The 23,719-nt window shown below is 42.1% G+C and overlaps 1 protein-coding gene across 1 annotated transcript; it reads left to right on the forward strand.

Moving 5' to 3' along the window:
• The first annotated feature begins 2,466 nt into the window (after positions 1-2,466).
• SKP1 (S-phase kinase associated protein 1) lies at positions 2,467-19,049 on the forward strand. Its single transcript, XM_045794703.2, has 6 exons — positions 2,467-2,625; positions 5,814-5,910; positions 11,066-11,139; positions 14,723-14,866; positions 16,810-16,950; positions 17,627-19,049. Exons 2-6 carry the CDS (start codon positions 5,814-5,816, stop codon positions 17,660-17,662), a joined length of 492 nt encoding a protein of 163 aa, XP_045650659.1. The 5' UTR covers positions 2,467-2,625; the 3' UTR covers positions 17,663-19,049.
• Positions 19,050-23,719: the final 4,670 nt, after the last annotated feature.

Consider the following 23,719-nt stretch of genomic DNA (forward strand, 5'->3'; position numbering starts at 1 on the left):
TTTGAAGCCAGAGGAACCCCCCTTCCCTCGCACTCTTACTCACCAAGGGGACCCTGTGGTGGCTGGTCCTTCCTGACCTGGCTGGTGATTATGGATAAATGGGGGGGGGGGATGTGAGTGGTCACCAACCTGCACCCGACAGTCCCGCACCTGCCTTGTTCATCGTGAGAGGAGAGTCTGAAGGACGGGAGGGTTGATTCAGAAAGTGTGGGGCTAGGGGCGCCTGGGTGGCACAGCGGTTAAGCGTCTGCCTTCGGCTCAGGGCGTGATCCCGGCGTTATGGGATCGAGCCCCACATCAGGCTCCTCTGCTATGAGCCTGCTTCTTCCTCTCCCACTCCCCTTACTTGTGTTCCCTCTCTCGCTGGCTGTCTCTATCTCTGTCGAATAAATAAATAAAATCTTTAAAAAAAAAAAAAAAGAAAGTGTGGGGCTAAATGCATCACCTTTGACAGACACTCCTGGCCCCTTTTTAGCAGTAATTAATCACTGAGCCCCCCCCCCCACTACAGAGGTTTCTCAATTATCCTGGGCTTAAGAATCACTTGGAGAACTTGTTTAAAAGGCAGAAAAACCTGCTGCCAGGGAATCAGTTTCATTAGATCAAGAGTGGACCCAGGAATCTGCATTTTTCTTGACTTGATACCACTTATTTTTTGAAGTAAAACGTTTTTTTAAAAGATGTTATTTAATCATTTAACAGAGATAGTGAGAGAGCACAAGCAGGGGGAGCATCAGAGGGAGAGGGAGAAGCAGGCTCCCCACTGAGCAGGGAGCCTGATGTGGGGCTCGATGTCAGGACCCTGGGATCATGACTTGAGCCGAAGGCAGACACTTGACCAACTGAGCCACCCAGGCACCCCAAAGTAAAACATTTTGAATATGTAATATCCAAAATCCAAAAGGTAGAAAAGGGTATAAAGTGAACAAATCACCCCAACCCCTGTACCCCAGTCACCTAGTTCCCTTCCCCATGAGGTAAACAATTTCTTGTGTATCTTTCCTGATATAATCTACGAATATGAGTATATATGAATAAATGAAATCTGCATTTTAAAAACAAGCATCTCTTGGTGATTCTAATATTGGGGGTCCCCAGACATATCTGGAAAAATACACCTACTTCATGCTGGGTCCTCAGGCTGGGCGTGTGACCCACCATTGCTCAGTCCTTCCTGCTCAGGATGTTTAACAAGAGTTTGCAAGGTGTACCCTGTCTGTCACCGACAAGGGAGCAGAGGGGCTGAGGGGGGCCTTGCCTAGGGGACCTGAGTCTAGTTGCAGAGGGCAGGGCTGTGTTGTGGGAAAACAAGTATGAGAGCTGTAAGTCCTCTCATCTCCCTGCCATCAGCTATGGCACCTGGCAGACACTGGATACCACAGCTTGTAGACAAAGACCTGGTAACCCAAGAAGCTGCTTGGCCTCCCTGACCAGTTCCATCCCAGAAGAGCTGTAGGCCTCTGGTTTCCTTAAGGGGCCCTGTGTGGAAGTGTCTTTTGTCTCCCTGGCGTCAGGAATCCCATCACATGCCTGGCGGTTAGGTGAGACAGGCGCCTCAGTCTCCCAGGGAGGGCTGGCAGTGTTCACCCAGCAGCAACAGGGTGGAGTCCCGCAGAGCCCCTGACTGCGTGGCGTGGGGCTGGGGGGCAGCGTTTTGCCAAACTCAAACCCCTTTCCTGTAGCGTTGGCTTCATCCTATGGGCCCAGCCGACTTCACGAAGCATCCCATCCAAGAGTTCTGTGCAGGCTGCACCCTGGCTGCCTGGTTCCCCCCGAATCCCGCAGCACTGCCTCACACACACGTTTGCTCAGTACACGACTGCTGAATGAATGCATTTTCGCTGCTCGAGGGCCTCCTTTCCAGACTTGGGGTTTCGCTGCAACAATGGTTCTTGTGGCCTGGAACCCTCTTTAGAAAACAACGGTAGGAAACAAGGCTGAAGAGCACTCACTACACTGTGTTGTTCTGAATCTGTTCTGAGGTATAAAGCTGGAAAGGGCAAGAACACTTCCCCTCATGGGTTATTGTGGAGAGTGAGCTAAAACGCATCCTGGGCTCAGTGGATGTCACTCAGGCCCCGAGAGGAATCTCAGAGCGGTGACTGCCATTGCCCATGTGTCATTCTTCCTCCGGGACCCCTTTCCGCGTCATGAAAGGAGAGCCACAGCCCCTCTTCACCACTAACCCCTCAGCACCACACACCCACTCGCAGCTTCTAGGCTTTTCAGGACTGGGGTCTTTAATTCGGCGTAGGCCAGTCCCTGCCTGAAGGACCCTTGCAGGCTGCAGAGTAACCCAGCCCGTCCCGCGTTCCTGCTTTCAGGACAGAGAGCCGCGCTTGCGGGGGTGCGGGGGGGAGAACGAAGCCCCGCCCCCGCGCCGCCGCGCCCGCCGCCTGTCAGCCCCGCCGTCCTCCGCCTGCGTCAGGCGATCTCGGCGGCCAGCCCCGCCGGCTCTGTGACGCCACGGGCCCCGGGGTCCTCGGCGCCTGCGCCCGCTCTTATAAAGGCCGACGCCGCGCCGCGCCGCCGTAGTGGCCTTGTTCTCCGCTTTTCTCCTTTCGTCGGTGAGGCCGCTCTGTTCTTGTCAGCCTCGAGCCCGCAGTCCGCCTGAGACCGAGCACCGTGAGTAGCCGCCGACCGAGCGGGAAGGGGCGGTGGCGCTTCGTGGATGGCGAGCTGGGGGGGCCGCACGGCTGCGGCTTCGGCCTGCCGGAGGTGGGAGGCACCTGGGCCTGGCCTCCATCAGGCCCAGTGGAACCCGTCGCCGACCCTGTTCTCGGGAGGTGCCGGCGAGTCCCTCACCTGGCCGCGCGTCCTCACTGCGCCTCGTGGGCGCCGGGGCGGGCGGGCGGGGGAAGGTGCGAGCCGGGCCGGGAATTGGTCCTTCCTCGCACAGGGCGAGTGTCCGCCTGCGCGGAGCTCGGCTGCAAGGCCCAGGCTGCGGCCCGGAGCCTCCCTTGGCCGTGAGCCTGTCGGCTTCGGGGACCCAGGGCGGGGGTGGCGGCGGGCTTTCAGTGGAGGTCCCTAGGCTGTCGTGAGCGTGGGCGTGTGTGCATGTTTGTTGTTTTGGTGTCCGGAAGGAGCGTGGCGGTGGGAGTCTGGGAGCGGTGGATTTTTCGCTCGCATCCTCTCTCTTCCTTTTATCTGGCGTCACTAGTCACCGGTCCTGGCTAACTGCTTGGGCCGCATGTTTGCCCAGCAGGCTGCCTGCTCTTTCAGAATTATTTCTCTCCATTATTTTGCCATACCTTGGAGTTGGTGAAACAATTGTTGAAATAGCAGATGTTCTCATCATAGTGGTGTGACTTTTAGGGGGGCCCAACTCTTTCAAAGCCAGACACTTTAAGTTTTACAGGAATTAGAGGTTCACCTGGATAAGGATCTCAGGTTTGGGTTTTGGGGTCATGAGTTTTTCGTCAGAGCCTCACGATAGAATATATCTGTGTCATAGAGCAATGCAGACTTGCCCATTCTGCTTTCAAAAAGGTGTCAGAATTCGGGTCACTGAAAGCACAGGTTTTTCTTTACGTTGTTGATAGAATCTACTTCATGCCAGTCATGGAGGGTGATTGATTTTCAAGATAAGGAACTTAGGGAATTGTCTTGAAAGCATGTCAAGTCAGAATCTCGTCCATTATCATCATTACAGTTTTGCGCTGAATTCTAGCTCTATGACATTAAAAAAAACTTCTCTTTGAGTATTAAGTTTGGGATCACAAGGTGTATTCGATTACAGATTAACCCATTCCCTGCCTGCTTATTTAATAAGATCTCAACTCCCTTAAGAGTAACCTAATACAGGAATTTGACTATGACTAAGCAGATCTGGTTATTTACCAAGAGTTATTTGAAAGAAATAGGAAATAGTCTTCCTGCTTAATAGTAATTTTATCAGCTGTATTGCCAGACTTGTTTTTCTGTAGTGTTCATTCCAGTACTATGGAATATAAAAGGAACATAGAATGTTTTGTAATTAAAAATTGAGATCACGGGGGCGCCTGGGTGGCACAGCGGTTAAGCGTCTGCCTTCGGCTCAGGGCGTGATCCCAGCATTGTGGGATCGAGCCCCACATCAGGCTCCTCCACTATGAGCCTGCTTCTTCCTCTCCCACTCCCCCTGCTTGTGTTCCCTCTCTCGCTGGCTGTCTCTATCTCTGTCGAATAAATAAATAAAATCTTTAAAAAAAAAAATTGAGATCACGTTAAAATATTTTTTGGGGGGGATACCTTTTGTTATTGCCTTGTCACAGGGAAGGTCCTCTGCTCTGGGCCCTTCTCCATTGAATAGGACAACTGCATTATTGGCAAGCACTAAGTAACATGGAGGAACAGACATATTTGTGAACTGAAAAGTGAAATCGGATTCTCTCCAACCATGGATGCGTGACAGCAGGATATTTCAGTGGCTGATTTTAAAATATAGCTTTACCTTTTTGCATCCTTTGTCTAACAGTGTATTTGGGGAATGGAGATAATTGTCTTAAGAAAAGCCGAATGAATATTTTAACTGATTTAATGAAGTCTTTGATCCTAAAATAGGTGCAGTGAATGTTTTAAATGCCAAAGTCTACACTCTCGAGTTAATAGTGACATTGCAGGATTATGAATACCTGAGAAGCATGGGCCTTTAAAATTTATATTTGTTATTTGAAGGGATCATGAAGTAATCATTAGAATCAGATATTGCTTCCCTTCCTCCTTCCCTCAAGAATCTGAAGATAAATTGATGGCTTAGAACTCTTAATTTTAAAGAAATGTTCTTCGGTTTTTGCTAGAACTCAAGTCCTTTGTAGTTAATTGCCTAACTAATTTTTATCTAAGAGGTATCTTTTTCCCAATGACTCAGAATTAATGAGTTAACAAATACATTTTTGAAGCAAGTAACAGGTTATTTCTATGAGGATTTTAGCAGAAGAACTCAAACTTGGACACCTGGGCAGTCAGTAATGAAAGATAAAAAGGACTGTTAAATTTAAGTACCTTATTTGGTTTAGCAGATTAGATCGACATTTGTTCATCCTTAAAGATATTATTATCTTGTATATTTTACATTGATGGAAATATAAAATAATATTCTCATACACTCTGGATCATAACCGATCCAAAAATGATCACTGGTAAGTCTCACTATTGGAAAATTTGTGTCTTACTTGGTAGCTTTGTTTATTTTGGACTGACTGCCCTCTGGTTTGCAGGAGGTTTATTGTGGCAGCTAACTATTCAGATGAGAGTAGTCAGTATTCACTGAAAGCAGAAAGGCAGGCAAAGGGGCACATGGGTGACGCAGTCGGTTAAGCCTCTGACTCTTGGTTTTGGCTCCAGTCATGATCTCAAGATGGTGGGATGGAGCCCCACATGGGGCTCCATGCTTAGCAAAGTCAGCTTAAGATTCTTCTACCTCTCCCCCTCCCCCACGTGCTTACGCGCACACGCAGGTGTGGTCTCTCCCACTCTTTAAAATAAATGTTAAAAAAAAAAAATGCAGGCACAGACTAAATAAATAAGTTTATTTTAAATATATTTTGCGTTAAAAATATGGAATGTAACTCTTAAATTTATACCGGTAATAAGTTCAGTAGGGCAAGCCTTAAAAACTTGTGTTCCTCGGAGTTATACTTAGGAAAAATTGATAGCAACATTTCTGTACTAGCCTGTGAATGACAGTGTTTTACAGGGTTATATAGATACTACACGGCCTTAGGGTTTTATAGGTAATAAGTTAGAGGTCTTCTAAGAACAGACTGTAGTTGATGAAATGTATAAAACTAATCTCTCTTAAATTTCAAATTCAATATAATACCTTTTTTTAGATGCCTTCAATTAAGTTGCAGAGTTCCGATGGAGAGATATTTGAAGTTGATGTTGAAATTGCCAAACAGTCTGTGACTATCAAGACCATGTTGGAAGGTAAGTTTATTAGTTTATTAAATATAAGTTTATTAACCTGGGTCAGGGGAAGCAGGAAGTAATATTTAGTTGGAGATAACCTGTGAACATTGAATTTATACAAGTCACAATTTGTCACTAAATGCTCAAGAGTATGAAGGGATCAAGTTGACATTTTTTAAATTAAAGAATTAACTGCATCTTTCTGATACAGGACATCCTTTCTGCACTGTCCGAATTAATGGATTTTTTTCATGTAGATAAGACCATAAGCTAATATTGAAGGGAATTCTAAGCATCAGACAATGGCCCAATTCTGTTTGAAGTGAATTTGGATTCACAGTTTCTAATGAGAAAAATAAAAGGCTCAGAAAAAGAGATAACCTTCCTGTATGGTATCTAAATACAGTACTTTGTTTCAACACAGAAGTAAGCTGAGTAGATGGTAAACTGAGATGTCTTTTTTTTTTTTTAATAAGTTTTCCATTTTGTCCATTTTGTCATTCCTCTGAAACTGCTGCAAAGCATATACACAGCACATTTAAGAAGTAAGGTTAGAAAACCGGTCCTGAAACATTTTGAAACTTTAGTTAAAATCAATCTTAATTTTTTTTTTTTTTTTTAAGATTTTATTTATTTATTTGACAGAGATAGAGACAGCCAGCGAGAGAGGGAACACAAGCAGGGGAGTGGGAGAGGAAGAAGCAGGCTCAATAGCGGAGGAGCCTGATGTGGGGCTCGATCCCGGAACGCCGGGATCACGCCCTGAGCCGAAGGCAGGCGCTTAACCGCTGTGCCACCCAGGCGCCCCAAAATCAATCTTAATATTAACCATTAATCTTAGTGGATATTAATAGTATATGGAGACATTACAAATCAATTTCTAGCATTGGTGGAAAAAAATCAACAGTAATAAGACTGTTCTTTAGTATTCAGATATCAAAGGTTTTTATGTAGCTTAAGCTTAAGTGACAAGTTATGTGCCAGGCACCAGCTATGGGAGTGAAAGGAAGGTAAATGAAAAATAGTCTTTGCTGTTGAAGAATTTATAAAATAGGAAGGGAGAGGGGCGCCTCGGTGGCTCAGTTGTTAAGCGTCTGCCTTCTGCTCAGGGCATGATCCCAGAGTCCTGGGATCGAGCCCCATGTCAGGCTCCTCCGCTGGGAGCCTGCTTCTTCCTCTTCCACTCCCCCTGCCTGTGTTGTCTCTCTGTCAAATAAATAAAAATCTTTAAAAAAAAAAAAAAAAAACAAAACTAGGAAGGGAGAAAGACACCAAACAAGATAGACTATCACATGGTATAATTAGTGTGTTAGTATAGTGTGCCAAGTGGTGCTGGGGAAACGTCTTGGCTGATGTTATTTTTCAAGATTATGGAGAGACTACAGTGGGTAGTAATAGGTGATAATTTCAAATCTAGTAAAATTAGAATGTTTTGGGAGATTATTCTGAGGTAAAGTAGGCAAGATGTGTTAGAGAAAAGTAGAGTGAGGTTTTTAGTTGGGGTTTATTGGTATGGAATGAGATCGTGATACTGTAATTGGTAGAACTGAAGAATGGGTTTGAGAGAAATGGAAAGAAAATGACTTCAAGATGACCATGTTAGGTATGTTTGATTCCCCCCCCCACACCCACCCCAGAAGATTTTTGTAACAATCTACTAGGCAGTTGAGTATGTGGATCTTGGCCTCTGAGCTATGGACTGCTGGAGATACAGACTGTGTGTGGTGGATTAAAGGAGTATTTATCTATGGGAGTAAATGAGGTTGGCAGTCCGCTATATTGGAATGGGAGGCAGGTGGTGGTATGAGAGTAGAAGTCAGAAGTGGAGAATCAGTGAAGTAAGATTTGTGGAAGCCAGGGGAAGAAGGAGGCATTTTGAGGTGACCAGAATGATTATCACATTCATATACTGTACCCTGGTCATTTGGAATTTCATAGTAAGAGGATTTCTTAACTGCATTTATTAGGTGTGGTAGAGGCAAAAGCTAAATTGCAGAGGGTGTGTCTTCTATTTTCTAAGCTGGTGACTTCTGTTTGCTGATAAAAGCTGAACTTGTAACTCTTTTTTGGTAATTAGTACCAATCATGTGGCACTTACAGTCCTGTATCCTGGTAACTTAAATAAATAGATCACTTCTATTAAGTTGTAAACCCCTTGGTACATCCCACAGTCACTGTTCACCAAGTACCTGTTGAATGAAGAACTATGGTATGGTCACTAATAAAGAGTGTGAAAGCAATCCAAGTGTCCCTAAAGGCAGGAGAGTAAGGCTTTATCTAGAAGATGTAGAAACTGATACCAAATTACTGCCTGAATACTTGCTTTGGCAATGAACGTGTTCTTTATTTCATTGTAGTTGGTGTCTGGCACACTAATCTGTCCTTTGCTGCTCAAAGAAGCATTTGCCAATGTAAGAACATAGGGCTCCTTGAAGGTTTCCCACGACTCCTCTGATCACTGAAGCAAGTGGAGTGATAGCAACAGTTAAATGATTCTTTTCTTCCATAGCCTTTGGGCATCAAAGGTGAATGGCTTTAAGTACCAGTGGTTTATATAGAATTCTAGCCTGTTCAAGATTGGAGTCTGTTGAATTTGGCAACTTATGCTTTTCTTGTTTTGCATCTGCAGTAACTCGGATTATGGTTTTTTTGTGACTTAGAAAACAAAAATAAAACCTAATCACAGGATAATCAGAAGTGAAAATCTTGGCATGTGTACATGTAGGTTGACTGATTTGTGCAGGTCCAGGATGTGGTATCAGGATACAGTTGTCTTTCAGAAATCCTTGAAACTAAATAGCTTAAAGGAATGACTGTTGATACCAGTGCATTCAGTCTAAAAGTAGAAAAGACATTGTACATCCTTAGTTTAAATGCTAGAGAAGTGATCCTTTACAATTGTAAGGCCCTTATTTTTAATACGACTTGAGCCTTCTTCCAAATAATGTTTGGATCTAAACCAGTTGGTCTTCTGTATTCTGTTTCCTGTACTATTCCCCAAACACAAGTATTTTATATAGTATAACTTCTTTTTCTGCACTCTGATTAAGAATACTTCATACTAGTACAGGAAAAGCAAAAGTGGCTTAGTCCAAATTGATACAGTCAGTTTTATAGTTTTTACTCTAGGTTGAGATGGGATAAGGGAACAACATTGGTAGAAAGGAGGAGGGGAAATGAGTGATCCATCTCTACAGGAAAATAAGATACTTTTTGAATCTACTCTAATATTGACCACTCCGGTGGTATGTAACTGCTTGGTGTACCCTTGCATACCTAATAGGATATTAGGAAACTAGAGCTCTTAATTCCCAGCTCTTCAAAATAACAGTTCTCTGACAGCTTTCCCCGTATCAGTTAATGGCAACTCCAGTGGCAGTTTCATCCATCCAGTTCCTCATGTCGTAAACCTTAGTCTTCCCTGACTCACATTGTACTTGCCATCTTTTGGCAAATCTTTTTGCCTCTACCATCAAAATGCATCCAGAATTGGATCATTTCGTCTTCCATAGCTGTAAACCTGGATAAGCTACCATCTTGTGCTTGGATTATTGCCAGCCTGATAGTTGATTTCCTTCTTTTCTCTGCTGCTCTCTACCATCTCTTCCCAATACAGTAGCCAAAAATGTTTGAACCCTATTACCGTCAGGTCCCCTGTCACTGGTCTCATCTACTTCCTTTCATCCTTGCTAACCATGCTCAAGTAACACTAGATTGCTTTAGTGTTATTAGAACATGCCAGACTGTCCTGTCAGAAGGCCTTTGCATTCGTCATTTCCACTGCTTAGGTGTTCTTTCTCCTTTAGGATTTTACTACAATGTCATCTTGTCAGTGAGACATGTTGAGCAGTTCTATCTAAAGTTCCAACAATTCTTTTCTATCCTCCGGTATTCATTGCTGACTCTCCACTACCCTAGGACACCTGTTACGTACCAGGAACTCAAATGGTTTGACTTAACACTGGCCATGTCAGCATAACTGATACTCAGCTATAACCAATATAGAGCTGAAGTAACTTTTGGCCTCTAATATTGGTACTTGCTAACTATTAACTTTTGGCAGCTCTTTTTTAAGTCCTGTAGAAACTGAAGGACAGACCCATTTGGCATGAAAAATACTCTTATTTAGAATCCTTAAGTAACAAGGATTTTAATTTTAAGTTTTTTCTTTGGACTTAACCGGTCACTTTGAGAATTTGAAAATTAGGCTTTTTACCAGGGTAACCTGTAGATTTAAAATTATAGGTAATATGTATGTGTTGAATAACAGGTATACACTGAAATTGAGTCCCTCAGCCCACGTTGTTGTTAACTTCCCTACACATAATATTGTTAACAATTCCTTATGTATCCTTCTGGAGATATTTTCAATCTAAATATATAAGTGTAGGGGCACCTGGGTGGCTCAATTGGTTAAGCGTCGGCCTTCGCCTCAGGTCATGATCCCGGAGTCCTGGGATCGAGCCCCATGTTCAGCTCCCTGCTCAGCCGGAGTCTGCTTCTCCCTCTCCCACTCTCCCTGCTTGTGTTGTGCTCTTTCTCTCTCTCTGTCAAATAAATAAATCTTTTTAAAAAATAAAATTAAATAAATATATAAGGGTATACCCATTTTTATTCAGGTAACATTTTCTTTTACCTGACTTTTAAAAACTTAAATCCTGAAATCATACCCAGTATGTATGGAGCTGCCTGCCTTATTTTTGTCAGTGGCTGCATGATTTGTTGTATGTATATATATACATTTTTGGACTTCGGATTTTATTAGGTTGAGATTCTGTTACTTGAAATACTTTTTATTCTGTTTTTCTAAATGCTGCCCATCTAGAGAGTTTGGTATAAAAAGTAAGGATAAGGGTCTGGCTTTGATTTCCCCTCCCATGGCTTTCCAGTCATCTCAGTCCCCCTTGTTATTAAGTTACTTTTCTTCCTCTTAAGGATTCTGTTTATGTAATATTCCTGTATTTGTCTACTCATACAACTTTATATAGTTTTGGGTGGTTTATGGACCTCTTGTTAGTAACTGCTAATTTTAAATGCTCATAAGAGAACGATTTTAAGTACTTTTCATGGTCTTTTAAACAATGTCTTGCAAGTTCTACTTGTTCGAGATGTCTGGTTGGTGTAAATGTTATAATAGAATTAAGAAATAACAGTTCTCTTCTGGTTTTCTTAGATTTGGGAATGGATGATGAAGGAGATGATGACCCAGTTCCTCTACCAAATGTTAATGCAGCAATATTAAAAAAGGTAAGGTAACAAACTATGTACTTGAAGATGTACTTTTCTTTGTCATTTAACATCTTGGTGGTCTTCCTATACTGCTACTGTTACATAGATTATGACTCTAAATGTCTATTGTATTTGTTTAACCAGGTACTGTGAATATTTGAGTTGTGTAGTCTTTTTTGTGTGTGAGTAGGCTCCATGCCCAGTGCAGAGCCCAGTGTGGGGCTTGAACTCACCACCCTGACATCAAGACCTGAGCTGAGATCAAGAGTCGGACACTTAAACCGACTGAGCCATCCAGTCACCCCGAGTCGTGTAGTCTTTTTTGATTAACACATTTAAATTACTGAAATATAACAGTATGTGCTTAGCAAAAAGGAAAATTTTTTTCGTCCACTGAATAGCTATGCCTCAGAGGGAGCTTGGGAACAAATGTACCCCCACTGTTGATCACCTTACCTTGTGTTTAAGTGTAAAAGGCTCTTGACATTGAATAGAATTTTATTGTTTCAGGGCACATGGCTCCTTAACAGAGCCAGCTATTTAACTGGATGCTCATTTGGAGAAACAACACCGTTTTTACAAGGCAGAGGAACTCTGTTCGCTAGGCTTAGAGATGGGAATGGTTGGTTCCATTTGGCCCCTTTCTCAGAGGTTTTCAAAAGTCATTAGCCATATGCAGTTTCATCTTCTGCTTTCTCTTGACCCTGGTGTGAGATGCAGCTGTGCTGCATATTTTTCCATATCTTGTCATAATTGGCTATTACCAGTTCTTTTAATTGCCCTAGACTGGGTGAAAAGTGATTCTCTAAGCCTGAACATTTTTTACATGTATTATTGGCCATTTATATTTTCTGCTTTGTTTTTCTTTGCACGTCTTTCTAATGGGCTTTTGAAAAATTGTTATACATAACATAAAAATTACCATTTTTAACTTTTTTCTGTGGACAGTTTAGTGGCATTGAGTACATTTGCACCACTGTGCAATTACCGCAACTCACCATCTCCAGAAATTTTTCATCATTGCAAACTGAAACTCAATACCCTTTAAACAATAACTCAATACTCCTGCGTCCAGCCTCTTGTAACCACTATTCTGTTTTCTGTCTCTATGAATTGGGACTGTTGTGGGTACCTCCTATAAGTGGGATTATATAATATTTGTCTCTTTGTTTCTGGCTTATTTCACTTTGTGTAATGTTTTCAAGATTCATCCATTTTGTGGTCTAGTGGGCTTTTTATAGGAGTTTATATAGCACTTCTATCACTTTGCATTGTCTTATGTCAGTTTATAGTATTTTATGGTTTTGAAGCTTTATATTTTATCTAGTTCGATCTTCTGGGTATTGTCTTGCAATTAACATTGTATTTTATACTAATGTAAAGTGTATTTAAAAGGACTTTGCACTCGTTCAAATGCCAGATATTTTTTAGGTGCTAGAGGTATAGCAGTGAACCAGAGACAGTCTCTGCAGTGAACCAATCTCTGCCCTTAGGGAATTAACATTCTAAAGGTGTGGGGGAAACATATAATGTGAGAAATAGGTCAGATGGAAAAGCTATGGAGTATAAGTGGATTGGTGGAGAGTTAGCTATTTTTAAAATAAGAGTGGTCAGGAAATGCCTTACTGAGAAGTTGATCTTTAAACAAAGACATGAATAGGTGGGGGAAGAGAAATGTGGGCACTGGGAGCAAGTGCAGTGACCCTAAAACAAGAGCATGCTCTACCTTTTGAGGAAAGGTGGGGAGGCAGGTGTGGTGACTAAAGCATAGTGAACAAGCAAGGAGTTAGTACAGAAGCTCAGAGTTGTGGGCTGGGTGACACAGGGCCACTTCTGAGAGTAAGGTTTTTTTCAATCTGTTTGCATTCCAAGTCTTAGGCATATTTAAACTTATGCACTGAACAATGGCATGGTCCAAAAACTGTAAAAGTACACAGTAAAATCTCCCATCCTTGTCTCTCTCTGACCTGAAACTCCTCAAGTAATAATAATCAACATTAGTTTCTTACTCTTAAGAGGTTTTTTTTTAATGCCTACATAAACAAATGCTAATTGCTGTTTTTTTCTTATACAACTGGAATACTTCTTAAAAAGATATTGTTTATTTCATGAAAACTCCTAGCTTGGCTTTTCCTTCTAGAAATAGTTCTTTCCTTTTTTATCTCCTGACAGTATCATTTCTCAGCTCTGCCATTTTTTCCAGCATTTTTTATTTGTCCAGCATTATATACTATGAACAAAATTTAATCAGACAGAAAAGTGATATTACATTTACCTACCACTTAGATTCTACAACTTGTAACACTTGAAGTGTTGATTTTGGTCTTTATGATGGTACATGTGGTCTAACCTGCTTCCTGAAACTTGATATATGTTTATTCCCCTACGAAGGGAACATTTCAGCTTTTCTTGCTTTGTTCTTACATTCAGTAGTCTCATGTTATTTAGAATTGCTTGGTGATAATGTATGCACATCCTCATTGTCCCTAGGTAGTTGCTAAATTACTTTTCAAAGGGGTTATACCAGTTCACACTCTCCAGTATAAGAGTTCATGTTATCCTTACAGTGTTGCCAGTGATGATTATCAAAATCTTGATTTTTTGGGGGGGGGGTCATTCTAACGTAGGACCTGACTGGAGTGTTGATTTTTGTATTTAATGAGACTGAACATTTTCTCCTCTTTGAATATTCAGATTTCCTTTGTGAATAGCCTGTTCATATCTGTAGCCTGTTTCTTTTTTTTCTTTCCTTTTTTTTTTTTTTTTAAAGACTTTATTTGACAGAGAGAGAGGCAGCGAGAGAGGGAACACAAGGAGGGGGACTGGGAGAGAGAAGCAGGCTTCCCACTGAGCAGGGAGCCCGATGCGGGGCTCGATCCCAGAACCCTGGGATCATGACCTGAGCCGAAGGCAGATGCTTAACCGACTGAGCCACGCAGGCACCCCTCTTTTTTAAGATTTTTTTTATGTATTTGAGAGAGCAGAAATGCGGGGAGGGGCAGACTCCCCACTTGGCAGGGAGCCCGATGAGGGGCTCAACCCCAGGACCCCAAGGTCATGACTTGAGCTGAAGGCAGACGCTTAACTACTGAGCCACCCAGGTGTCCCTGTAGCCCGTTTCTTTGTAGTGATTTTCTTTTTCTTTTTAAAGTAAGCTCTGCGCCCAGCGTGGGGCTCAAACTCACAATCCTGAGATCGAGAGTCACATGCTTTACTGACTGAGCCAGCCTGGCGCCCCACTTTGCAGTGATTTTTAAGATTTATATTCTAGAGGGTAACCCATTGCTGCTTGTTCATGGTGCACAGATTTTCCACTCAGTATCCTGCTGACTTCATGTATCTTTTTTGCGCAGGAGCTTTTTTAATGTGGTCAAAATAGTAATCTATCTGCATGGTTTGCTGTTCTCTAAGATCTTCTAACCTGTAGGGTTGTGAAGATTTCTCAAGCTTCAGTTTTGCTTTTCAAGCTCGGCCAATAATTTGTTTACTCAAGTCAGCTTCTAGCTAGTTCTTAGCCCAGTGTAGGAATAACCTTGCCCCAGTAGTAGAATGAGTACCTTGTGCTGTAATACCACAAAGGAATGTACTTTCTTTGTTACAGGTCATTCAGTGGTGCACCCACCACAAGGATGACCCCCCTCCTCCCGAGGATGATGAGAACAAAGAAAAGCGGACAGATGATATCCCTGTTTGGGACCAAGAATTCCTGAAAGTTGACCAAGGAACACTTTTTGAACTTATTCTGGTATGATTTAATGCATTTTTTAAGATATCTCTAGTTCAGAGCCTTTAGCACCTGTAAAAAAGTTTGTTAAATTCATTGTTACTGAATTTTAATTCTCTCTAAACTCAAATGCAATGGTATATTTAAATCCACATATTAACAATCACGTTAAATGCAAATGGTCTAAGTACAACAATTAAAGGATACAGATTGTCACATCGGATTAAAAAAAATGCTGTCTCCAAAACACCCGCTTCAAAGACACACTTAGATTTAGAGGGTGGAAGAAGATTAAATTATGCTAATAGTAATCAAAAGAAAACTGCAGTGACTATTTTATTTTTATTTTATTTTTTTATTTTTATTTTTTTTAAGATTTTATTTATTCATTTGACAGAGATAGAGACAGCCAGCGAGAGAGGGAACACAAGCAGGGGGAGTGGGAGAGGAAGAAGCAGGCTCATAGCGGAGGAGCCTGATGTGGGGCTCGATCCCATAACGCCGGGATCACGCCCTGAGCCGAAGGCAGACGCTTAACGACTGAGCCACCCAGCAACCCCTACAGTGACCATTTTATTTTATTTTATTTTTATTATTTTTATTTCTTTTATTTTTTAAAGATTTTATTTATTTATTTGACAGAGATAGAGACAGCCCACGAGAGAGGGAACACAAGCAGGGGGAGTGGGAGAGGAAGAAGCAGGCTCCCAGTGGAGGAGCCCGACGTGGGGCTCGATCCCATAACGCCGGGATCACGCCCTGAGCCGAAGGCAGGCGCTTAACCGCTGTGCCACCCAGGCGCCCCTACAGTGACCATTTTAAAGTAGATTTCAGAGCAAACAATATCACCAGGATTAAAGAGGGTCATTGCATAATGATAAAGGGATCAGTCCATTATTAAGAGGACATTACAGTCCTGAATGTTTATATGTCTAAAAGAATTTCCAAAAAGTGAAAAAAAACTAATAGAACTCAAAGGATAAATAGACAAATCCACTGTCTGCTGTCTCTCCTTAATTGATCGAACAAGTAGGATGAGTAAGGATGTAGAAGATTTGAATAACACTATTGACAGACTTGTTCTGATAGACATTTAGAGACCGTGAAATCTCATGACAGCAGAATACATTTTCAAGTGTGTACTATTAGTTGGTCAACATGTTCAAGGTAAAAAACAAGTCTCAAATTTGAAAGGATTCAAGGCACACACACTGTGTGTTTTCTGATCACAGTGAAATTAGAAGTCAGCAAAAGCTATCTGGAAAAACTTAAGTAACTTCTCAGTAACCCATGAGTCAAAGAAGAAATTAAAAGAAAAATTGGAAAGAGAATTAGAAATTTTATGCCAGAAAGTATTTTGATCCAGTGGAAATAAAACCCAGCATATGAGAATGAGTGAGATGTAGCTGAAGCAGTAATTCGAGGGAAGTTGGTAGCGCTAATGCACCTATATTGGAAAAGAAGAATCTCAAATCAGCGATCTAAGCTTTTACCGTAAACTAGTCAAAGATGAAGTTAAACCCAAAGAAAGGAAATGTTGAAGGTAAGAGCAGAAATCTCTATAACAGAAAACAGTAGAGAAAACCAAAGAATCCAAAAGCTTATTCTTTGAGAAGATCAGTAAAATGCAACACGGTTACTGCTTCTGCCTCTTTAAATATTTTTGTTAAGACTTGCCATGTGGTGCTTATGTGCCCATGAGCACACACATACACAAACCCTGAAGCAGTGGCCATTCTTTAGCATTTGAGGTGGTGTGGTTTGCTGGAGGCAGCAGCAGGACTCCATATTACAGAAGGTGTAGTGAAGGGGATGTGTGAAAATAGTTCACAAAGGAATCTGCTTTTCCCTTTAATTTCACGAAATTAGCATTTTTAGCTTAATTAGGTATGGATTTACAGTCACTAACTTTGGATTTAGTGTAAAACATCACATATACTTTAATGAAAACAATCACTTTCCAGGCTGCAAACTACTTAGACATCAAAGGTTTACTTGATGTTACATGCAAGACTGTTGCCAATATGATCAAGGGGAAAACTCCTGAGGAGATCCGTAAGACCTTCAATATCAAAAATGACTTTACTGAAGAAGAGGAAGCCCAGGTAGGTTGCTCACAGCTTGTACCTGATTACATGCTTTTTAAAAAAGTAAAACTCAAAACATGCCTGGAGATGATGTGTCTCTATCAAGGAGACTTGACTTGGAGGATGATAACAGGTACTTTCTGTGCCGTAAAAATACTCAGTTGAAAAACTGGTGTGTGAGTCTAAACACTTGCACGCTACTGCTCTTGTGTAAGCATAAGAGCAACTAGTTTTCAACCATAAGTACTCTTGGATATTTACTCCTTCAGTTACTGGTTCGGGCACCTGGGACCTTAGACATAAGCCATAAATATCTGACTTCAGAAAAGCAACCCCTGTGGGTGTTCTGGCAGAATACTTGACAGGAATTTAGTGACCGGTGGAAGAAATGAATGAATAGATCACAGTGTTGACACAGCTACAAACTGAAACAGTGTGAATGAAGTATTTGAATTTGCTGTCAGTTCTGGTGACTGAAACTTTAATTGCCCGTTGCCTTTGCTCTTTTGATAATTTCAGCAGGGCAGAAAAAAAACCTAGGGAGGCGAAGAAGGGTAAGGAAGTGTACTCGTAACCGGGTATTTTTCTAGATTTCCGTCTGTCCCTTTGTGACCCTCCTCACAAGCTATTAATCTTTAGGTAGTAGTCTTAAGAAAGACTGCTTAAGGTACTTCCTTATATCTGTTTCTTCTAGGTACGCAAAGAGAACCAGTGGTGTGAAGAGAAGTGAAATGTTATGCCTGACACTGTAACACTGTAAGGATTGTTCCAAATACTAGTTGCACTGCTCTGTTTATAATTGTTAATATTAGACAAACAGTAGACAAATGGCAGCAGCAAATCAGTTGTTTAAGCAGAATATTGTCCTCCTTGCATGTGTAGTTTGAGTACAGATTCCAGACTTATGGCTGAGTTTCTTCTAGTATGATCAAAACTTTCTTTTTTCTTTGCTCTAAATAAACCTGAACTGTGGGTTCTCTGTAGAAGGTGGCATTTTGGGCTTTCCCTCTCTTTGTAAAGCAATTTCTGCCTGGTTTATCGTCTAGTTAACTTTAGTTTAATGACCTTTTAAAAGTTGGCATTGTAAATAAAACAAGTTGAAAAAAAGTTTTCTGAAATAGAATTAACAACGTATTATCTTTATTCATGAGTTGGAAACTGGAAAAAGGCTACTTGAGGTAAATGTTTTGAATGGGGTAATTAGGATGTCTTCCAGCTTCCTGGAGTCAAGGAGTACCACTGGTATTGATTAGCCTGTATGTAGCAGGGCTCCCTTAATTGGATCTAAGGACTTGTTTTTGCATTTTTAATCCTCAGCTTTGAGTATGTTGGCTAGAGACTCAGTTACTACTCAGTTTGTGGTTTGGGGGCTATAATTAGCCAGTCTGTTAGCTTTTCGATTAAAAAAGACAAATAACCCAATGTGGTATGTCATCTTTTTATAATCAGTGATCCCATGTGGGAGAAACTTCACACTACTTGCATGTAAAAAATAATTTAACCTTTAACGTTAAAATGTCTGGCAAAACCTAGAAGCATCCATCATGAATGCAAGATACTTTCAATAAAAAGTAAGTTATGTAGTAGGTGATAAATGGTTTGCTTTTGTGTACTTAACCGTGTCTCTTCACTTATTATTAAAGGAGTTAAGTATATGTATGGTTGTGTAGCTGGAGACAGTTTGCAGGAAGTTCATGTCCTAGCTCGCTGGAGGCCGCTGACCTAACAGTTGGGTTCTGATAGACTTGCGTCTCTTCTGATTGTCATGATCTGGTTCACTGGAGCCAATGCTTCAGTTCTTACTTGGTATACGTGGCCGCATAGAACTGCACTGCCTTTGTTTCCAGTCTCTGTCCTACAGTAGAATGGAGTTTTCTTGGTGCTTGAGATGGCTCACAAATTGTTACCTCGTTTTCTTTCCTCCTTGTGCTCCCCTTTTTTCTTGCTTTCCCGTTTAGCATCGTCTGTGTTCACATGTAGTCTTCCTGCGTTCTCGTCATGTTTACCGTCAGCTGTTTGGGCTCAGATTATTCACTGATAGTAGTTTGCCTTTATACTTCACCTCTCATTTGCCCTGAATCTGTATCTTATTTAATAAAGTCCCGTATGCTGTCTCACATGAATTCCTATTTGTCGTCTGTACCAGAGATTGCAAACTACAGCCCATGTGTGGGTGAAATTCAACCCACAGCCTGTTTTTGCAGTCTCTGAGTTAAAAATGATTTTATGTTTTTAAAGGATTATTAAAAAATCGACAGGAGACTGTATTTGACTGAAAAGCCCAAAATGTTACTCTCTGGCCCTTGACAGAAAAAGTTTGCTGACCCTTACGACTACTTTGGGATCCCTGATTCCCTTTATTCTCAGAAATTGAGCTTGTTTTCCATTTGTCCTGGGTTCACTTGGGAAGGTAGCAGAATTCAATCCTAGCTGGAGTGTCTCACCTGTTAATTCCCACCATAATGGTCAGTTCTTGAAAAAGTTAACCACCCCAGCAAGATCTCTAGCATGATCATGAAAAATAGAACTCTGAACTGAAAGTCCAGGATTGTTAGCACGCGCCCTGTGTAGTTTGGAAAGGAGGTAATGGCTTCCAGGAAACAAACCTATTACTATTAGTTCTCTATTAGTTTTCAACGTGTATAACCTCCAAGGATTGTTGGAATTACAGAACTAAATAATGGCACTACTCATACTTAAAGGACGCTGGGATCTTTTTGAATAGGTAAGACTGAGTGGACAGACATTATAGTAGTTAAGATTTTTGTTCCCTTACTGGTTTTCTGTAGACTGTGGCCCTAGGCTTTAAACAAAACCTACTGATAATCTTAAACTCTCAAGTTTAATAAAGATGTGACAGCTCATATAAGAGAAAATAGGCCATTTTTGGACATTAGGTGCCCACATCCGTCATAGGAAGGGTGTTCAGAGGCACTTCAGGCTGGGGGCCGCATGCTGCCTGCCCTATTCACTCTTGCCTAATTGCTCACTATTTCTTTACTAAGTCTACCAAGAGTTTTCTAGGCCCTCACCTTACCCAGGGAAAGCGAGTGACTCTTTACCATTATGCACAGTAGCCAGACCTCTCTCCAGAGATACACTGTCTCCTGCTGTCTCACTTCCCAGCTGTTCTAAACTAATACTGTGGCACAAAGTCATCCTGTGAGGCTGGACTCCTGTTTCTGCCTCTTCGTGCCTTCCTGGCCTGGGGTGAGTTGGAATTGGTAGCTATGTGCAAAGTGGTGCTGTTGGTAATGAAGACTCCTGTGTGACAGTTCTTTGGCTTCTCAGCTTTTCATTGACTGTGTCACTTATGATTGAGAATAAACCAAACTCCTTCTGAATATTAGCTTATTCCTTTTTCCCTGGCATTGTCGTGCCCCCTCAGATTCTGATAATTCTTACATTATAGAAGCAAGTGATGTCATTTGAAGTGTTATTTTATATTTTATTAGCTTGCCTTCATAAATCTAACTTTAATACACAAGGTAGGTATTGCTTTGCAATTTTTATATTTTTCCAAAGATCCACAAAGTCATTCCAATAAGGTAAAGATTCCTGAGAAGTATTGCAGCTGTGATTTGTCGATTCTGCACCTGTTGGACCATACCAGCTGCTGGAATTAAATAAGAACTTCTTTGTAATGTGGTAGATTGTTAGGACTGCGCCCCAGGATCATGAAGTAATGGTAGTGCTGAGTTTAGACTGGAACTAACTGGAGAAGGAGGAAAGTAAGTCACTATGAGCATGTGGCTCAGGGCAGGCAGATACTCCAAAGCACATGATCTCTTAGTTTACTTTTTTTTTTTCTTTTTAAGATTTTACCCATTTATCTGCGGGAGAGAGAACATGAGAGAGGGGTGAGGGGCCGAGCAGGGAGCTCAGGGACTCGATCCCAGGCCTCTGAGCTGAAGGCACTTAACCGACTTAAGCCACCCAGGCGCCCTGATCTCTTAGTTTACTTAAAAATTGGCCAATTCTATAGTTTGCTGATCCAAAGGAAATTAAGAAATTAGGTAGGTTGCCTAGACTCTTAGTAGGTTGATATATACAGGGATAGGAAGTAACTTCCACAAGTTAAGAATGGAGAGCAGCAGACCTCTTAATCTGAGCATTATTCACTCTATCCATGGCCCAAGAAGCTGTTATCTCTTGAAGCTTAACTTCTGCCACCACTTCTCATTTGAAGATGTTTCAGATCTTTCTTTTTTCTAAATCTCCCTATATATTTAAATGGGAAAGAATCAAACAAATGCTCTTCCTGTGAAGTTGCTTGAGCTTTAAAAAGATGAATAATCTTCAGTTATCTAGTTTGTGTGAAAACTGATTTCTAGCTAGTACAGAAGAGAATAAGGGAAAAGATTGCTAGTAAAGGGAAAGTATATAATGGCCGAATCTCTGAAGCGTAGCTCCTGGCTTCTCCTTTGTAGGAAGTGTAAGACATGGTTTCCCTCTTGGGAGATTCTGGTGCAGCTAATGAGGCAAAGCATAAATACTGCCAGGAGGGGATGAGGAACTGTAATAAAAATGTTCCTGGACAGAACAAGATTAATGGGCAAATGGGGGTTCTAGGGCTAGAAGGGTCTAAGTTTCTTCTATGAGAAGAAACTGATTTGGTGGTTTTAGTTGGGGATGGAGGGATGCCAAGTGAGGGGGAAAGTAGTGCTCAGTCTGGAACTACTAGGAGAGCGTTGGGTGTCGGGTCTGCTGGAGAATATAGGCTGGAAAGAGACATTGTGGTGGATTAGTGATAGAATTTTGATGACCGTCCAGGAAGAGTGTTGATCAGACCCATGTTAGGCAGTGCAGTTCTCGGGTGGTTGAACTAAAACATTTTTTTAGTATTGTACTAAAGGATTGTGATGGGGGTTTTGTAGTTGGAGTCCTACTGGATGCCTTTGTTTACGCTTGTTAAAAATCACTTTCTGAAAGGCCGAATGAGTAAGAGAACTGGATGTGCATATCAAGACGAAGGATGTGAGAAGTTTAGAGCATATCCCATGGTGCAACATTGAGCCTTTTGGACACCTAAGCAGGATAGACTTGAGTGCTGTCCTTACTGTTGAGAGGTCAGTGGTTGTGAACCTTAATGGTGGCATAAAGGTGGCCAGGGAGTTCTCGTTTGATGGATTTCCAGTGTGGGGTTTGAGTGATAGTCTAACTCACAGGTGATGTACTTGCTGCCTTGTGGCATCTTCCACCGTTGGCTGCATCTGGTCTGTGTGCCACTTCCGAGAGGCATTTTGTGGGAGGCGTATAGACTAGAGCTGCTGACAACAGTATCAGTTGGTACATTCTGTGGTTCTCGTGACCTTCTGACACTGCTTAACTTGAAGTGTTCACGTGTTTGCTGAGCACCTGATCTGTATGCCATCCTGCCTCTTCTTTCACTCTGAAAATCTGCCTAGTCCATAGAAGTGCTCTCAGTTTCAGTACTTACCTCATGTATTGTGCAAATTCATATTTGTCCTTGCTGTGCTGAGTATGCTCTTTTACAGCTTCTCTTACCTGCTTCACATGCCTGCAGATACTTCCTTCCCAGAAGGCTTACAGGATGGGTGGGAGTAGAGCTACACCGTTAGAAAGCTACATTCAAGAGGAGTCTCCAGAGTGGCCTTTGCTTGATTGCGTGCTTGGTTTCCTTATTTTGTTCTTTCGACCTAATTCTTCCTCCTCCATATTTCTCCCCTTCCTCCACCCATTCCCTCCCACTCCCCGCCCCCCCAGTGTACATGCTTAAAAGAACAAGCCTTCGGATAAAGGAAAGAACACCTGAATGGAAAAAGAAGATCTGGTCCAAAGCCCCAGCTTCAACTAGTAACTATTTTCTATATAATTTATAGCTGATGAAATACCCCTTACCCTGTGTGACTGAACTCCTCAGCACAAGAGATAGGACAGTTCCTACCCCTAGGACAGGATTTGCTTTTTCTGGTTACTTCTTTGCCTAATCCCACGTTATCCTTACCTTCGAAATCTCTCGTGACCTGAGCTGGCTTTTATTCCAGCCAACCGACTATAGGAATATCCCCACCTAGGTCTCCTGCTGTTGAAGTATGTAAGTCAGGGCTCTTCTCAGACCCCTCTGGCCCATTGTGGACAGGTAGACCAACAAAGATCCATTAGTTGCTCCAGGCCAGTAGAGAGCCCAAGAGCCTGAATTAGAGCTCTGGGACAGAGGTGATTAGAATAGTTGGCATTGATGGAGCCTAGGAACCAGGGTCTGTTTGGGCAGTCAGCTCTCTTTCAGGGACCCTTGGTGAACTCTTAAAGCTCTGGGTAGACCTGAGAAAGTCATGATAGAGCGGCCTTTCTAACTTCAAAGAAAAGCCAGTCAGTTGCTTTTTTATATAAGGAATTGTTCTTGGTCTCAAATCTTCTACTTTGATATATCAGCCTGACAGGTCTTTGTTACCCTTGCCCTTTCTGCGCTGTTTTTCTAGAAATGCATGCAGGGACCTATTGCATTTCTTCTTTGGAACAACGTAAAGAATCAGTCTGTTTTCCGGCACTTGTGGCCTTTCTGGCCAGACTTACTGTACACTCAGTAGAGCTGGGCAGCAGTGCGTTAGGGACATTCAGAAGCTAGTTAACAGCTAGAAGAGAGTCTAGCCGCAGGGCTTCCTATATAAAAAGGGGAAAGGTGTTTAAATTGAGAGACTTGGGCAGGCCTGCTGAGCTGAGCCCTCAGCGTGTTCTCCGAGCACAGGAGGAACAGCTGCAGCACAGATACTGAGCCAGTCTGCCTGTTTTCTGGGAATGTATAAGGGAGGCTGGGGTATCTTGT

This window comes from Ursus americanus, chromosome 5 (assembly GCF_024610735.1).
Source record: "Ursus americanus isolate L20-20 chromosome 5, mUrsAme1.1.p, whole genome shotgun sequence".
In the NCBI taxonomy this organism is placed as follows: domain Eukaryota; kingdom Metazoa; phylum Chordata; class Mammalia; order Carnivora; family Ursidae; genus Ursus; species Ursus americanus.

What these genes read in the sequence shown, in the direction of transcription:
- SKP1 (XM_045794703.2), top strand. Translation starts at nt 5,814, where the DNA reads ATGCCTTCAATTAAGTTGCAGAGTTCCGATGGAGAGATATTTGAAGTT. An exon ending in CACTTTTTGAACTTATTCTG is followed by an intron (nt 14,867 to 16,809) that starts GTATGATTTAAT and finishes ATCACTTTCCAG; the next exon opens with GCTGCAAACTACTTAGACAT. An exon ending in CTGAAGAAGAGGAAGCCCAG is followed by an intron (nt 16,951 to 17,626) that starts GTAGGTTGCTCA and finishes TGTTTCTTCTAG; the next exon opens with GTACGCAAAGAGAACCAGTG.